At 48.5% G+C, this 18710-nt stretch overlaps 1 protein-coding gene across 1 annotated transcript in view; it reads right to left on the bottom strand.

The window, feature by feature from the left end:
• Window positions 1-411: 411 nt before the first annotated feature.
• Window positions 412-18710, bottom strand: part of atp2a3 (ATPase sarcoplasmic/endoplasmic reticulum Ca2+ transporting 3) — a 164050-nt gene continuing 145751 nt past the window's right edge. The window contains exon 21 of the mRNA XM_078422743.1: window positions 412-6008. Coding sequence (XP_078278869.1) covers window positions 5962-6008 — 47 coding nt within the window. The 3' untranslated portion in view covers window positions 412-5961. The remainder of the gene's footprint in view (window positions 6009-18710) is intronic.

Raw genomic sequence — 18710 nt, 5'->3', positions numbered from 1 at the left:
TTATTAAGGGGTTGGACACGTTAGAGGCAGGAAACATGTTCCCAATGTTGGGGGAGTCCAGAACAAGGGGCCACAGTTTAAGAATAAGGGGTAGGCCATTTAGAACTGAGATGAGGAAAAACTTTTTCAGTCAGAGAGTTGTGAATCTGTGCAATTCTCTGCCTCAGAAGGCAGTGGAGGCCAATTCTCTGAATGCATTCAAGAGAGAGCTGGATAGAGCTCTTAAGGATAGCGGAGTCCGGGAGTATGGGGAGAAGGCAGGAACGGGGTACTGATTGAGAATGATCAGCCATGATCACATTGAATGGCGGTGCTGGCTCGAAGGGCCGAATGGCCTCCTCCTACACCTATTGTCTATTGTCTATTGTCTATAAACTGTAAAAATAGACCGAGAGCACTGGTCAAGTCCAGCATAGTCACTTTATTTGTGTATAGAAAATCTCACTTCAAATCCAGCTAGCAAAATGGAACAGTACAATAAATATAACAAATTATTATTGTCTCCACATTCCTTAAGCTATTTACAGTAGTTTAAGCACAGAATACCCTGTAGCAGAAATGATCAAAGAGTCAATTACATTAAAGTTAGACGGTTCCCTTGATTAATGTGCAACCTCTCACGTCAGGGCCACACCGAGTAAATTCATCACCAATTATTATTCCTCACTTCAAAACAAAGACATTGTTCAAGACCTGCAGTTGATTTTGTTTTCTTCAATGCAAATCCTCCTTACTTAAACCCTGTCATCTAAGCCTGGCAGTCTCCCAAAGAAATGGTGGTGATCGTCACCCTTCTCACAGTGCACCCACAGTCACGTCCTCGAGCCTGCGATCCCCAGCTTGATCACCGGTGAGGAAAACATCATGATCGCCACGAAGATATCCCAAAATACTCCAGCCTCAATGAATGAGAATATTCCGTTCCAACCAGCTGCCCCAGCTTGCCCCAAGACTGGACGATGGGTTTCCAGAGAGAAAAACAAACAAGGGTGTCAGGGGTTATGGGGAGAAGGCAGGGGACTGGGGTTGAGAGGGATAAGCCATGATTGATTGGAGGAGTAGACCGGTTCGGCAGAATGGCCTAATTCTGCTCCTATAACACACGGACATTGACTATATGACATGAATAATCATTAAACGAGGCAAGTGGCTTCTGAATGAACGGCATTGCTAATCCTCAGCATCAGTTCGTCAAGCAGAAGAAGGGCCCCGACCCAAAACGTCATCTGTCCATTCCGTCCACTGACATTAGTTGGCATGTTTTAAATTGTACTGGCCAGCCCTGGTCCCTGGGATTCTGGTGCAGGGGACTTCCCTCTTTGTTGTGGATCGAGCAAGTTGCTAGTTAACTCCATCCCCTCCCCCTCAGAAGTGACCCCTGATGGCAGAACTGTGAAATGCTCAGGTTTTCCAAGGTGAGGTCCGAACCGCTGTCCCCTGGGTCGCTGGCTCAGCGTTACGCTGGGAGGATCTGTCCCAGGGGCTGGCATGAGCTGGAGAAGGGCCTGGTGCAGTGGGACTGAACTGGCGTGCACCGCCGGGCAGCTTACTCTGAACAAACTAGCAGGGTGCATGTGGAGAGCACTCTGTGCCGTTGCCCAGACTAGAGACCAAGTTATTAAAGGAACAAACCACTGAAGAGAAAAGTAAAAGCACAATGAAAATATTAAAGCTGCAAACACATGGAGAGACTGAGTCACGTTATTTCCACAGTCTAGCCGTTCATTGATAGCCGTTGACTGTACACAAGTCTTCAACTAAGTCCCTGTCAAAGCTTTCACTCCACCCTCTGAGAGCACTGTACTTGGTCACATCATCTCAGACACGGCTTAGCCCAACATTTTAATTGCCGGGCTTCCTTTATGTCAATGGGGAACCAGATCCAGCAATTACGGACAGCAGCAGTTCACAACCAGGCATGCAGCAGTGCATACACATGACTCCAGTGCTGCAGGCCCAGTACTGCAGTGCTGCAGGCCCAGGACTCCAGCAGTGCACAACCAGGCATGCAGCAGTGCATACACATGACTCCAGTGCTGCAGGCCCAGTACTGCAGTGCTGCAGGCCCAGGACTCCAGCAGTGCACAACCAGGCATGCAGCAGTGCATACACATGACTCCAGTGCTGCAGGCCCAGTACTGCAGTGCTGCAGGCCCAGGGCTCCAGCAGTGCACAACCAGGCATGCAGCAGTGCATACACATGACTCCAGTGCTGCAGGCCCAGGGCTCCAGTAGTGCACAACCAGGCATGCAGCAGTGCATACACATGACTCCAGTGCTGCAGGCCCAGTACTGCAGTGCTGCAGGCCCAGGACTCCAGCAGTGCACAACCAGGCCTACAGCGGTGCATGCACATTACTCCAGTGCTGCAGGCCCAGTACTGCAGTGCTGCAGGCCCAGGACTCCAGCAGTGCACAACCAGGCCTGCAGCAGTGCATACACATTACTCCAGTGCTGCAGGCCCTGTACTGCAGTGCTGCAAGCCCAGGACTCCAGCAGTGCACAACCAGGCCTACAGCAGTGCATGTGCATGACTACACTGGTGCATGCTCAGGGCTGTGATGACCAATGTACAGTCGGCTGCTCCTCTGTGTTGTTTGGAAGCTACATGACCTCACCAGCAAGTGAATAATCCCCGATACCATCTCAGCCACAGTGCATCCACATAGTACCTTTAACACGGTAAAACATGCCAGGGCGGTTCAGAGGGGAGCATTGGGCCTCCTGGGGAGATGTCTGGAGAGGTGACCTAAAGATGGGCAACAAGGGGATCAGCATCATTGCGCAGAGAGGTGAAGAAGGCAGTAAGAGGAAGGGTAGGTGGAAGGGAGAGGTCTGGGTCAGCTGAAGACGTGACCATGAGTGGTGGCTGAAGGGAAGACTGGAGCTAGCGCCTCACGTCTGGAGAAACACAGGCCAACTGGATAAAGAGAACAATTGCAGTCAGATGGTGAGGCCGGGGTCTCGTCCTGGCTTACAAGTAACTCGGTGGCACAGGAGCTGCTAACAATGGTAGGGAGTGTGGAAATCTTCCCTCTCGGTGATGCTGCCTCGTACCCCCACTCTATGTTAAGACCTTGCAATGAAGTCACTTCTACCCATTTTAGTTAAACAGAATTGATTTGTGAGCTAAAGCACCAACTGGGACTCAATGGGGCCCTGGGGATTGGGCTACAATACTGCCTGACCTTTCTGGAATGCAGAGTGAAAGTATGGACCACACGCGCATATGCACTTTTGTTCCTGCCCCTTCTGCCAAGCAAGCCCTCCACCTGCCACAGTCACCAAACTCTACACTAGATTCAAAGAGTAACAGGCGAAAGAGAATCAGCTGCCTCCCAGAACAATATCTGATCCACCTATCGAAAATCACCAAACTTGAAAGAACATTTTAAAACCCTTTAAATACAGAACATTTTCATTACAGAAAACACCAGCCCACGCATGTTTCGGTAGTCACGTCGTTGGTCATGGAGAGGGGCACTGGGGGGAGGGTGAGCTGCCCCCCCCCCACTCTGGACTGGGATTGTGTCCCGATCTCTCGGGCTTCCCAGAAGGAGGAACTGCTTCTCAGACCCGCAAGTCCGACAGCAACCCGACGGCTGGAACGTTTCATCCGGCCCCGTCGGGGGAAAAAAACAGCGAGTGTGTGTGTGGCAGGAACGAGGGAGGGATTGGCAGAGATTGGTGATCGCCTCATTTAGAACCAGTTAACTTACGTTTGAAGCTAAAATCTGCGCTTCTTGTCCAATTGTGGACACGATGCGGGTTGTGTCGACTGAGTTGAAGAAATTGTCTGTTTGTTAGTTCCTGAAGTTGGGGCTTTTAGTGTAGCTAGTGGACCCCCTCGATGTACAGTAGGAGGGGAGCAAAAGAATGTCCATCTACCCGCTCACATCATAACGCCACTCTCCCATGGCTGGTATTTGTGCTCAACTTGACTGCTCTTGTGTTGGGATCCAACCCAACATGTACATATACATATATATGTACATACATATATATATATATACACACACACAAACACACACACATATATACACCGATCAGCCAAAACATTATGACCACGGACAGACGAAGTGAATAACATTGATTATCTTGTTACAATGGCACCTGTCAAGGGGTGGGATATATTAGGCAGCAAGAGAACAGTCAGTTCTTGAAGTTGAGGTGTTGGATGCAGGAGAAATGGGCGGGAGTAAAGACCTGAGCGACTTTGACAAGGGCCAAATTGTTATGGCCAGACGACTGGGTCAGAGCATCTCTGAAACAGCAAGGCTTGTGGGGTGCTCCCGGTCAGCAGTGGTGAGTACCTACCGACAGTGGTCCGAGGAGGGACAAACCACAAACCAGCGACAGGGTGTTGGGCGCCCAAGGCTCATCGATGCGCGAGGCCAACGAAGGCTATCCCGTCTGGTCCGAACCGACAGAAGTCACAGAAAATTTTAATGGTGGTCACGGGAAGGGATGCGTCACAATACACAGTGCATCGCACCCTGCTGCATATGGGGCTGCGCACGGAGGACCAACAGCATATCAGGCAGGTGGTCATAATGTTTTGGCTCATCAGGTCATAATGTTTTAGCTGATCGGTGTATATATATATATATATATATATACATGTGTGTGTGTGTGTATAGAGTAATGTGGGAGATCTCACTTGTATCCCATTCTGTGTTGGTGCAGACCTAGGTAACAGACGACCATTAAGGGCGACCTTGAATCTTCATCAACTGCTCTGGAAAATGGTAACACTTCTCCTTGTTTTGGTGCCTTGGTGCCTCAGCCTCCCATGTGCATACACATAATATGTGCATGTAGACTTGGTGGAAGGACTCACAGTGACGAGAGTGGGACTGAGTCCTATCCCAATGATGTTGGGTCCTGGGCACACACTGTTGAACTCTCTGACCTTTAGAATTTTGATGACCTGATTCGTTAACTCAGTTTCTCTCTGCTTGAATTCACATTTCCAGCATCTGCCATATTTGCCTATTTTGTAGGATTTAAAATTAAAAAAAACCCCTTCAACTCTTAGAAGGACAGGGAACTCTTAGAAGGACAGGGAACTCTTAGAAGGACAGGGAACTCTTAGAAGGAATGGGGGAGCTCATTGAAACGTACCGAATAGTGAAAAGCCTGGATCGAGGGAATGTGGAGAGGATATTTCCACTAGTGGGAGAGTCTAGGACCAGAGGCCACAGCCTCAGAATGAAAGGATGCACCTTTAGAAAGGAGATGAGGAGGAATTTCTTTAGTCGGAGGGTGGTGAATCTGTGGGATTCATTGCCACAGACGGCTGTGGAAGCCAAATCAACGGATTTTTTAAGGTGGAGATTTTGACAGATTCTTGATTAGTAAGGGGGTCAGGGGTTATGGGACGAAGGCAGGAGAATGGGGTTGAAAAGGATAGATAGATCAGCCATGAGTGAATAGTGGAGTAGACCTGATGGGCCGAATGGCCTAATTCTGCTCCTAACACTCATGAACTTATGAATTTATGACAGGATCACTTGACAAGAATGGAACGTAATCTTCCGGTCTTTCTTGTGCCGGATCCAACAAAAAGTGATGTCAAGCCATTTCCTTGTCGTTACAGAGAAGTGTGTCTTCCTGATTTCCACAAACAACATAAAACTCATGCTACAAGACTATTTTCTTCATAGAATTTAAAAAGGGGGATTCTAATTTTCTGGTGAACAGTACAATGAGGAGGAAAGGGCACAGAGCTAACAGGAACTACTAAACAAAACACCACATAATGCTGCCAAACGCTAAAAATACGTTATAGAATTCATTCCAGTTGACATTTTACCCTCACACAGACACTCGCGTTTCGGACACGGGCCAGCTGTCCAGCTATTGCACGCCGCGTTTACAGGGAGATCTACACAACTGGAAAATGAAAACTGGAACGTCGTAGGTTGGACTCTCCCGGAGCGCGAATTCCCCGGCCAGTTCCTAGAACTTCAGCTGCCTGTTCTTCCTGTATTTGTTGTCTTCTTCTCCTGTGGAAGCAAAGAAAAGATGGGGTCATTAGAAGCACTCCCCACGATCGGCAACCATCCCTTTCTTGACACTCGTGCTCTCTTGAAACCACACTGGAGCGCTTTGACTTTAATAACCCCTGAGTCTGTGTTGAGTCTGAAGAAGGGTCCTGACCCGAAACGTCACCTATCCATGTTCTTCGGAATTGCTGCCTGAACACCCCCCCCCCCCTTCCCCGCTGAGTTACTCCAGCACTTTGTGTCTTCTTTTTTAATAACCCCTAGTTCCCATCACCCCAGAAATTCAACCAGTCATTTTCCCCCAGAGTCAGGCCACCTTGTGCAACTGAAGGGATTTCCAATCTCATTTTCCTTTGGCGCTCGGCAGGGTCTGGGGCTTTGTAGTCTGGAGCCTTGAACTTTAGACACAATGGAACATGGCCATTGTTAAGTTAAGTTAACCACACAATTAGCCATTGATCACAGTCACCATTATTATTCATCTCAGAATTACAGATACAAAGTGCTGGAGTGACTCAGTGAGTCAGGCAACATCCCTGGAGAAAAAGGATGGAGGCATTTCGGGTCGGGAACCGAACCCAAAACATCACCCATCCTTTTTCTCCGGAGATGCTGCCTGACCTGCTGAGTTAGTCCAAACACTTTGTGTCTATCTTCGGTATAAACCTGCATTTGCAGTTCCTCTCTACACTCCTCTCAGGATTATCCCCCTTGCTAATTTCCTTTCCCTACTTTCTCAGCAACAGTCCATAGACTCGCCTCTCCAGAGGGGCAGAATACCAGAGGGCAGTGCAGTCGAGGTAAATAGGACAAACTATTCTCTCCCGTGTGGACCTCTGGGCTTTCTCTGTGATTGAACCACCTTGTCTCTCCAGTCCTGGGGGATGACCGTAACATTTATTGAATAGTGCAGGAAAATAACTGCAGATGCTGGTACAAATCGAAGGTATCACAAAATGCTGGAGTAACTCAGCAGGTCAGGCAGCATCTAGGACAGAGGGAATGGGCGACGTTTCGGGTCAGTCTGAAGAAGGGTCTCGACCCGAAACGTCACCCATTCCCTCTCTCCTAGATGCTGCCTGGCCTGCTGAGTTACTCCAGCATTTTGTCGTAACATTTATTGGTGTTCTGAACCTTTCTGCGGGTATTATTGAACTAAATGGGTACTTTTGCAGCCAATTAACTTATAAACCCGCGCGTCTTGGGGATGTGGGAGTAAATGGAGTGTTCAGGGGGAAACGTGTTCACAGACAGAGCGTGCAACTCCACACAGACAGTAGCACTGGTCAGGATTAAATCTAGGTCTCTAAAGCTGTGAGGCAGTGGCTTTACCAGTTGTGCCACCATTGCTACACCTTTTTCCATGACCTGGAGGCAGGTTAAAGTTAACCGCCTTGGAGGATTTGGGGGCATACGTAGATTAGACCCAGTAAGGGGGCAGATTTCCTCTCGTAAAGGGCATTACTGGACGAAATATGTATCAATGTGTTGCACGGTCACTATTAGTGAGAACTTACTTTTTAATAAATTCAAGTTCAATGAGATTGCAGAGCTTCTGTGATGGGATTTGAATTGGTGCCTCTGAAGGGGATGAGGTAAAGACTGGGCCTTGTGTTTGGGGGGGGGAGGGGGGAGTTTTTGGGACCAGCAGCACAATGGATGGGAGGAGTGGGCACAGATGGGGACATGGGAAAGACAGAGCAGTGGTAGATATGCAGATGAAAATTCACCGTAGCTAAACAAGAAGCTGGGCATCGACTTCAGGAAGTCGGGTGAAGTACAGGTCCCGGGAGGATGGCTAATGTTGTGCCTATGTTTAAAGAAGGGCTGCCAGGATACGGCTGGAAACTACAGACAAGTGAGCTTAACGTCTGTGACAGGCAAATAGGAAAGGATTCAGAGGGACCAGATATATATATACAGTGCATTCAGAAAGTATTCACACCCCTTCACTTTTTCCACATTTTGATACGTTACAGCCTTATTTTAAAATGGATACAATTCATTTTTTTTTAATCATCAATCTGCAATACCCCATAATATTTTATGGGGATTTTGTCAGATCTTGCCCACTGAGCCTCTGGCACAGGGTTGGGTGGAGAATGGGTGGAGGTTGGGTGACGGCAGCCCAGCTGGGAACAATTACAGTGGACCACACTCCCTGCTATCCTTCCATTACTGGTTGTGTGCTGCGCGACCGCAGAGGGCCACCTGAGAACCAACTCCTGGCACGTAGGGGTAACGTGCTGAGAGAGCTCTGTGGGGCAGGCTGGTGAGACCAGATCGCTCTTACTGCCCAGAGACAGGTGGGTGCGAGAAGGCAGCCAGCGGGCAAAGGCAAGGTGAAGGTGGTGCAGGCACGAAATGCTGGAGAAACCCAGCAGGACGGGCAGCTTCTCTGGAGAGAAGGAATGGGTGATGTTTAGTTTAGTGATACAGTGTGTGGATACAGGCCCTATAGCCCATCGGATCCTTGCCAACCAACGATCCCCGCACACTAACACTATCCTACACACACTGGGGAACAATTTACAATTTTATCAAAGCCAATTAACCTACAAACCTGTACGTCTTTGGAGTGTGGGAGGAAACCAGAGCCCACGGAGAAAACCCACGCAGGTCATGGGGAGAACGTACAAACTCGGTCCAGGCAGCACCCATGGTCAGGATCGACTCTGGGTCTCTGGCGCTGTAAGGAAGCAACTCTTCCAACTCTACGCAACACTGCTGTGCCACTGTGCAGTGTATTACACTGCGCCTTAACCAATCTAGGGTGCACAGGCCGAGCCAGCGGCAGGAACCGGCCTCGACAAGATCTTGTAAACGGAGAGGTAAAGAACAGAAAAGGGGAGTAGTGAGAGGACAGGGGCATGGGCCAAGTGGATACTTCTTTCAAAGGTCAGAACACCAAGAGGCACGGGCTAAGTGGCCTCTTCAGCGCTCTGCCTCTTGGCGAGGCTATGATTACTTCCTGTCCGCAGACAGGAGTAACCTGGTCCATTAAATATGTGTTCTATGTATTTCAGTCGGCAGTCGGGCCAAGCCCGGCGATCCCACCGATGAGCGACACAGCGTGGCACCACCCGGGACTCTGGCAGTTGCTGTGGGGTGCGCGGGGAGGGTTGGACAAGCTGCAGAGAGCAGTGAAGGAAGGCCCAGGCCGGCCCAAAGCACCGGGGCCTGGGGCCGACAGTGGGCAATGGAGAGCCGACTGAAGGAGAGTGAGTGAGATTCTGCACGCAGATAAAGGACCAAGGAGGAAATCAACAGGAAGTTGTGCTGTGGGAGATAACGTGGCGCGTATTGAAAACACAGCTGCTGAAGAGAAGCAAAGAAGCCGTTAGCACAAATTTTAAGAGGGAGACTATTTTGAGAACAACAACTGAATCTGAGAGACTGTTTCTGTGTTTCTCCAGGAAATGCAAATTGCTATATTCATTTTAAAAACAATCTGGACATTATTTACATTATAATCAGGAATTATTGTTACAAACTCTCGAGCCACTGAGGGTGGGGATCTAAGCCAGTTATCTATCTGGAAAACACTCTCCCTCATCCCTATTGTAGCATTTAACCACATTATTATTACACCGAGTCGTAGAGGACAGACACAGGCCCTTCGGCCCATTGAGTCCACACTGACCAAGAAGCCCATTTACACGTCCTACAATAATCCCATTTTATTCTCCCCACATTCCCATCAGCACTCCCCATATTCCACCACTCGCCTTCACACTAAGGACCATTTACATCAGCTGATTAACCTGCCAACCTGCATGTCCCTGGGACGTGGGCAGAAACCGGAGCACCCGGAGGAAACCCACGTGGTCATAGGGAGAACGTGCAAACTCCACGCAGTCAGGATTGAACCTGGGTCTCCAGCGCCAAGAAGCAGCAGCTCTACCAGCTGTTACAAACAGTAGGTTTCCCCACATCATCTCTGAGCTTCTGGCCCCTTTTGTTCAGCATGACAAGACCACTCCCCATCAGTGTCACTTCCAAGCTCCATGAAGGATCAGTCCTAAAGTTACTTTACACAACTTTAGGAGCTGGGAAAGAAGCGGGCACGGGGAGAAAGCAGCCAGCAGGCTGCACAAAATCATGAGAGGAATAGATCGGGTAGACGCACAAAGTCTGTTGTCCAGAGTGGGGAAATCGTGAACATAGGTTTAAGGTGAAGGGGGAAAGATTTTATAGGAATCTGAGGGGTAACCTTTTCACGCCAAGGGTGGTGGGAGTACGGAACGAGTTGCCAGAGGAGGTAGTTGAAGCAGGGACTATCGCGACGTTTAAGAAGCAATTGGACAGGTACATGGATAGGATAATTTTAGAGGGGAAAGGGCCAAACGCAGACAAGTGGGACTCGTGTAGATGGGAAATGTTGGTCGGTGTGGGCAAGTTGGGCCGAAGGGCCTGTATGACTATGATTTGATAATAAAGGAGATTGGATGTGTGCTGAGAAATTGTATTGGAGTGAGTAACTCCTTTGTAGGTATAAACAGAAGTGTTAACATGCAGGGATACAACGGCAGCCTTATTTCTCCCACATGTGGTCGGGTTTGCAGTTCCACTATCTATGGTACGGAGAAGATGGCTCTGGGCCGTAGACATTCATCACACTGCTTGCTGCAGTGGAGGCTCACGATTCATGCACAGTAACCAATGGCAACTCCATTTATTGCTGAGCAATTTAGAAAGTTACAGTTCCAGCCCACGTCGATGGCAGCGGCTGATCGAGTTCCGTCAGTCGACGGGGGCAAATATCAATGAGCTCACACATCAAGCACGCCTCACAGCCAGAACCAAATCGGCCCGTGTTCTTGTTCACCCCTTGCGAGATTTCCGACCACAACCGCCTGAAACGTGGTGCGTGTTGCTCGCACTCAGCGTGAACTCTGAGGCTCAGGCTGGGTGTCGTTTAAAGGGCCAGGCACTCCTCCATCTCCTCCGTACCACAGCTACTGGAACTGCAAACCCAACTGGGTTTGTAACGGGGTGCTCACAACCCTCGGCTCAACAAACCACAGGGTACAGGACAGGGCCCAGTCAACTCTCCCTCCCCTCCCTCACAAAGGCAGCTGGCACCGACCGACACAGTTCGCCTTTCATCCCACCTGAGATGAGGAAAACACTTTTTCACCCAGAGTTGTGAATCTGTGGAATTCACTGGGAGTATTCAAGAGAGAGTTAGATATAGCTCCTAGGGCTAATGGATTCATGAGGAGAAATCAGGAATGGGGTACTGATTCTGGCCGATCAGCCAGGATCATATTGAATGGCGGTGCTGGCTCGAAGGACCGTATGGCCCTCTCCTGCACCTATTATCTATGTTTCTACCTCTAAACTCGGGTCACGCCACAGCGTTCCTTCAGCAACTAGGGCTGTTGGCAAGGAATGAGCGCAGGCTGCAATGAAGGGGCAGAGAGGTGGGGGTGACAGGGGGACGGGGAGGGGGGGTTGGAGAGTCCTCACATGGCACAGGGGAACTTGCACAAGCTGCTGATTGGGAAGTGGGCTCAGGAGGCTGCCTGCTTGTGGGCACTGTGAAGGCTGGGCTGCCCCCAGAGCCCAGGCCAGCAGCAAATGCCCCTCCCAGAGGTGAAAGCGAGAGTCACAATGACGAAAAGCAAAAGGTTTCCACTCTGTGAAGGAAGGAAGTGCAGATGCCGGTTTAAACCGAAGATAGACACAAAATGCTGGAGTAACTCAGCAGGACAGGCAGCATCTCCGAATAGAAGGAATGGGTGACGTTTCGGGTCGAGACCCTTCTTCAGACTGAGTGACTCAATCTGAAGAAGGGTCTCGACCCGATACGTCACCCAATCCTTCTACTCAGGTTTCCACTCTAGCAGGTGAGACTCTCAGACAGTGGGTGGAGGTGGAGGCGTCAGGTGAGGGTCTGTCAGCGGCCACGGCCTGCAAGGTGCCCGGGTGTGGCTGAGCCTGACTCCGAGCAGGGCAGGTGTGTGAGGTTTCTCTGTGAAAACCACAAACCCAGGCTCCCACTAACTAACGCCTGCCTGCACCAGACAACACCGAGAGGGTGCTGCTTGCATTGCGAGCTGAGATCAGAGGAAGGAAGCACTGACATGACGTCAGGAGACCCCAATGTCTGCAGCTCTGGAGACAGAGTGTGTTCTGCAGGGGAGCTGCTGACCCTGATCTGACACCGGGGCAAACCTCCATCGAATTCTGCAATTTCTGCAGAACCTTCTAGCCCAGTGAGGTGAAGCTGATTGGTGAAGGTTGCTTGGTTTGAAGGTTGACAGGTTGATCGGTGAGGGCTGATTACTTGGTGAGGCCGATTGATCACGGCTGATTGGTGAGTTAAGCTGATTGGTAAAGGCTGACTGATGAAGATGATTGGTGAAGCTCAGTGTGGAGAAAGGAACTGCAGGCGCTGGTTTAAACCGGAGATGCTGGAGTAACTCAGTGGGTCACGCAGCATCTCTGGATAAAAGGAATAGGCGACGTTTCGGGTTGAGACAGTCTGAAGAAGGGTACCCTTCTTCATATTGCGGCCCAGCGCAAATTGGAGGAACAGCATCTCATATTTCGCCTGGGCAGTTTACACCCAGTGGTGTGAACATTGACTTCTCCAACTTCAGATAGCTCCTCTGTCCCTCTCTTCCCCCTCCCCCTTCCCAGTTCTCCCACTGTCTTCCTGTCTCCTACTACATCCTATCTTTGTCCCGCCCCCTCCCCTGACATCAGTCTGAAGAAGGGTCTCGACCCGAAACGTCACCCATTCCTTCTCTCCTGAGATGCTGCCTGACCCGCTGAGTTACTCCAGCATTTTGTGTCTGTCTTTGGTGTAGCTCAACGTTAGGGGGATTGGTGACGCTTTTTTGACAGCTGGAAAAAATAGCACAGGTGATATTCCAGGCCAAAGCCCACAGACAGGAGCTGCAGCAATCTACTGAAGGCTGACAACTTGATACTGCATTAACATTGTGATCATTTGTTAGAGAACAGGGTATAAGGGATACTCTTGAGATTGGTAAACCCCTTATTAATGTATTACAACATCTAAGTTGCAACTCAAGAATCAGGCTAATCAGAAATTATTTGAACGTAATATTCAGGCTTTACCCTGAGGGTGGGATGTGTGGCCACACTGTGTACAGGTCATTTGATACACCGCCTGATCAGGAGATAATATACTCCCATGTCAGTATCACACCAGGCATCAAGACCCAGATACTTGGCTCAATTCTGTCCTCTCCTAACCTGTTCACCAGTTGCTTTCCTATCTTTGACTTTACTCTGGGTGTGGGGAATAAACACCTTGAGATCTGTGTAAATCCAGTCCTTGTCCTTCAGAAGCTGTCACTTGCCTTTTTTGCTCTCAGCCCTCATTAACACACAGTCCCCCCTTTGTCAGAGAGCAGTGGAAGATAAGTAAGGACGCAAGAAGCAGGGGCCATTTGCTTGCTCCACTTTTCCACAAAATCACCACGATTCTGCACACACCTCGCATCTATTACCTCCCCTCACGTTGAAAAATCTGTTGATCTTTGCCTGAAATATACCCAGTGACTGAGTCGTCCACGGCCCTCTAGTGCAAAGAAGTCCAAAGATTCTCCACCCTCCATGTGGAGACGTTTCTTCTCCTCTCAGTGCTGGATGGGTGACCTCCGAGTTACTACACTGTGACTGACACCTGGTTCTAGACACCTCAGCGTGGGGAACCATGACACCTGTATCTACCTTGCCAAGAATTTTGCATGTTTGAGTTTGTATTTCGAGTTTATTTTTCTAAACTCCAGAGAGTACAGGCCTAGTCTACATCATTTCTCCTTGTACAGCAACTGCGGCATCCCAATAATCAACCTGACGAAACATTCATTGCACTCCCTCCATTGCAAGCATATCCTTCCCTCGGCAGGCTGGCCAGATCTGTGCACAGGAATCCAGGTGCCATCTCACCCAAGCCCGGGGAACGAGCCACCTCCACGTTTTGACACGTTTTTAAAAAAAAAGAGAACATTTTAAATCTCCTTTAGTCTTTTGCGCAGTACATTTTCCAAGACTTCCTGAAAGTGCATATTTAACACAACTACTGCCCTTCCCCAGCTCCCATCTCTGTCGTTCCTTCAGCGATTCCAACACGATTAGTTGAGAAAGAGACTCCCTTCTGAAATTGATTTTGCTAACTTTAATTGGTTTCCTTCCCCTTGAAGTTTGGTAAATTTATACTTCATAGAACCAATATCCTTCCACCACTGATGCCGAATCACGTCAGACCATGACACATAGGAACAGAATTAGGCCATTCGGCCCATTGAGTCTGCTCTGCCATCTGATCGTGGCTGATCTATTTTTCTCTCTCAACCCCATTCTCCTGCCTTCTCCCTGTAACCTTTGACGCCCTTACTAATCAAGAACCTATCAATCTCCGCTTTAAAAGCACCCAATTACTTGTCCTCCACAGCCTTCTGTGCCAATGAATTCCAGATTCACCACATTCTGGCTGTAGAAATTCCTCCTCATCTCCATTCTAAAGGTAGGTCCTTCTATTCTGAGGCTGTGCCCTCTGATCCTAGACTCTCCACTCTAGTGGGAACATCCTCTCCACATCCAAAGGCCAGTCGCTGCATGCTTCATCTGCCCGAGCTGTGTTTAACTACGCTGCACTACAATCTCCTGCTGCACACGTACTCCCAGCCACTCCTTCACACACTGCCAAGTTAATCTGGTGGTCTATGTCTTCATAGGAAGCCAACAGTACACGCACAGCACTGCACGAATCTTAACCACATCAAAACGAGGGGACACGTGTTTGGTACACTTGTTTCTGAAGCCTGGGTCAGGAGAGGCAGACAGCTGCTGACTCACCTCAATGTCTGCTATCTCAGTAATGCCTGCCTCCTGAAACAATGGAATCTGGGGCGGCAGTGTCTGTCTTCTGCTTTACAAGTTCTAGGAGTGGAATTAGGCCATTCGGCCCATCGAGTCTACTCCGCCATTCAATCATGGCTGATCTCTGCCTCCTACTCCCATTTTCCTGCCATCGCCCCATAACCCTTGACACCCGTTCTTTATTCAGAGAGCTTCCAGCATCTTGCTTAAGTTTCCTCTATTCTACGTCATACATAATGAATGCTGCTTGAGGTTTGTATGTCACTGTGTCTGTATGTGTATGCTTGTGTATGTATGTCACTTCCCACACCAAGTAACCAGCTCTGCTCCCTGCTGTCAAAACCAACAGATGGATTCGGCTTCTCATTGTGACTGATGGAGACTAGAATGAGCCAGAGTGAAGAGAGTCTAATGGCTAATGCCCACTTCTCATATCTCCTCATGTCTTAGAAGGACATTCATCCCATTGAATCTATGGCAATTCACCGACCTTCCTATTGGAGTCATACAACGTGGAAACAGGGCCTTCGGCTCAACTTGACCATGCTGACCAACATGCCCCATCTACACTAGTCCCACCTGCCTGCGTTTGGCCCATATCCTTCTAAACCTATCCTATCCATGTACCTGTCCAAATGTTATTTTTAACATTTTTAAAACGCTGTGTATTCTCCCACTACATTTCTCTGTTACTTATTCTCATCACATTCCCATCAGTTTTACCACCCACCCACCGACAGTGAGAGTAATTGAACACAACCACTTCCAATGAATCTTCCAACCCACTGATCTTGTGGACGTGGGAGGAAACCGGAGCACCCGGAGAAAACCCACCTAGTCACCTAGGGAGCCTGAATGGATCACTCACGCTTCCCCGATTTGCCACTTCCCTGCTTAGTCAATCAGTTCATTGACATCTTCCCGCTATTTCCAGCTTTCTTCCTCGCTACCACTGCGTACAGCTCTGGTCACCACACTAGAGGAAGGACTTAAAAGTCACTGGAGATTTTCTAAGGATGTGGTCACGATTGGAGAATTTCAGTTACAAGGAGAGACTTATGAGTGTTTGGTCATTTGGTTTGATCAAGAAGACTGCGTGGGGGCATTATATTGAGGTGCAACAAATCACGAGAGATTTATAGACCAATTTTCCTCAGCTGAGAATAAAATAACTGGGCAGTGCAGACCTCTCTTAATTCTTGGAAGCAGGAGTGGCAACTAAGGAACAATTGCCCCCTGAAGAGTGGTAAAGGCCTGGAACTCACGGCTCAAAGAGGTAGAGAAGCTGGAACTCTATCAGCACATTGAAGGCACCAATATGATAGGTCAAGGGGCAGCACAGATGGTAGAACCACTGCCACGTAACGCTAGAGACCTGGGTTCAATCCTGACATCTGTGTGGAGTTTGTACGTTCTCCCTTTAACAACATTAGTTTCCACTGGGTACTCCAGTTTCCTCCCACATCCCAAAGGTGTGTGGGTTGTTGGTAGGTTGCTTGACCGCTGCAAATTGCCCGTAACATAGGACGGTGACAGAGGAATTGGTGAGGGAGAACCGTTGATGAGGATATGGCAAGGGGAAACATAGGGTTGGGGCAGATTGATGGTGCAGGTGAGGTGGGATGATGGGTGATGGCCTGTTTCTGTGCTGGATGACTCCCTGAATCTTAGAGCTGTTCCCTACAAAGCACTTAGAATACAAGCTTGGGAATAGGGTCATACTCGGCCCACATGGCCACGATGGACTGAAAGGCCTCCTCTTCTACTACATTTTGATGACTCAATCATGCAACAAATTTTGCACCAACTGCGAACTTCTTCATGGTGGCTCCAACATTTGTCTAAATCGCTGAGACATGCCGCAGGAAACAAGGGTCCAGGGCCGAGCCCTCAAATTCCCAATGGGGAACAATCTCAACCAGTAAAAGTGCCTGATAACTCATGCTAACACCATCACCTCCACCCCCCCCCTCCCTCATTGGGCTGTTTGATGAAATCCAAAGGGGGTCTAGTTTTCATATCAGATGACCCCCGTGGAATCTGGTCACATTCCTACCAGCAGCATCTATAAACCTCCCCCCCCCCCCCCCAACAAGGAGTCACATCGTAGCCTTGCTGGAATAGAATAGATGGGCTGCTCACCCAGCAACAATGTCTGTGGTTGACAGAAACATAGCTGAGACAAATTCCAACAGAGCTGAGACAAATTCTATCCCAAACAATGAGTGGGCGAAGCTTCCATTTCACAGGAGCAAAGATACCAGGTTATAGCGATTGAATGAAGTGATACTCCTTCACTACCTGGATTTCTGTAGGAAAGTGACTTCACCCGCCTCTTAACTTGGTCTCCAAACCTACTGACTGAGATCAACCGTGGCAGGATTGCATCTCCAAGACACGATAAAGGGAGAATGTTGGTCCGGTAAAGGTCCCGAGCAGGATAAAGTGCAAAACTACCTGTAACCAGCTGAGAGGGTCATGTTATAATGATTTCAATACTTTGCCGGACAGTGGTGAAGCAGAATTAATGGTAACTTTCAAAAGGGATTTGGATAAACATTTGCAAAGGAAGGACTTATAAGCAGGGAGTGGAATAGACTGGATTATTTTCAGAACAAGCGTTAACATCCACCTTTATCATTCTTTAGATAGTATTAGAGGAGTTTAATAATCTGCTTCAGCAAGCGGGCAATTAATGAAGACTTAAAGTTGCGGCAGCACAGTATGTAGGAACCACACAAAGCTTGAGGGTAATTAAACCATTGACCAGTGGGAAAGACGACAGTCTATAACAAATGCAGCAGACCCCAAATACCAGTAGTGAAAGGAAACACCAACACAGAATTAGTCAGATTTACAATGATCAAAGTATCTCTCTTAGTTGTTTCAAGAAAGTGAATTGGGCCCCCAATGATACAATCAATTTATTCCACTCAAGGAATTTGCAATGTCTTTAATCTCACAATTGTTTGACATTTGGGCTTTTCAGAATTGATTATTAAAACACATTCAGAGACCATTTCCAATATTATGGAAATGTTAATATCAGATTTTTAACCCCTTATGTTGAGCTTTTGCTCTGTTTTAGTGTAGGATATAGTGTAAATGGCATGAACTCAGTGGGTTGAAGGGCCTATTTCTATGATGCGTTACTTTACTGAATGGATTCGACCATCGGCCAAGATCAAATTTTGGTCAGGTGTAACTCTGAGGCTCTGGCATCCCCTGGAGAATGTTTATAAAAATAAATGAGATCTCCCTGGTTCAAATGAACAGGAGATTCCTGGGCTTAATTTTAGAAACAAGGAATTGTGGATGGTGGTTTACAAAAGAAGACACAAAGTGCTGGAGTAACTCGCAGGTCAGGCAGCATCTTTGGAGTCTGAAGAAAGTTACCGACCTGGAACGTCACCTATCCATGTTCTCCAGAGATGCTGCCTGACCCGCTGAGTTACTCCAGCACTTTGTGCCTTCTCCTGGATTTAATTCTTCCCTGTTGTGGCCTGGATGATGTTCACGCCAGGTAAATTTGGAAATGGGCCAGTTTCCAGATCAGATTGGTATTCTGCTATTGAGAAGTAGATTCAAGAGGGCCAATTTGAGTAGAGGATCACAGGCCCCCAGTAGTTGGTACCAGGCGTCCCCGGATGTGAGGGGATCAATTGAAATCCGTGAGAGGAAAGAGGCAACCATGATCTCACAAGTGGGCAGGTGTGAGCACCCCTCCTCTACGGCAACTTCAGTGAAGAACGGTGTGAGATCAAACTTCTAGTATGGTGTCAATATTTTAGCCCAGCGTCAAAAATGAGAATTGCCTTTGATAAAAGAGATACATTGACC

Source organism: Rhinoraja longicauda, chromosome 26 (assembly GCF_053455715.1).
Source record: "Rhinoraja longicauda isolate Sanriku21f chromosome 26, sRhiLon1.1, whole genome shotgun sequence".
NCBI classification, from domain to species: Eukaryota; Metazoa; Chordata; class Chondrichthyes; order Rajiformes; family Arhynchobatidae; genus Rhinoraja; species Rhinoraja longicauda.
Note: the sequence above shows the minus strand (reverse complement) of the source record. Positions and strands in the feature narration are given on the sequence as shown.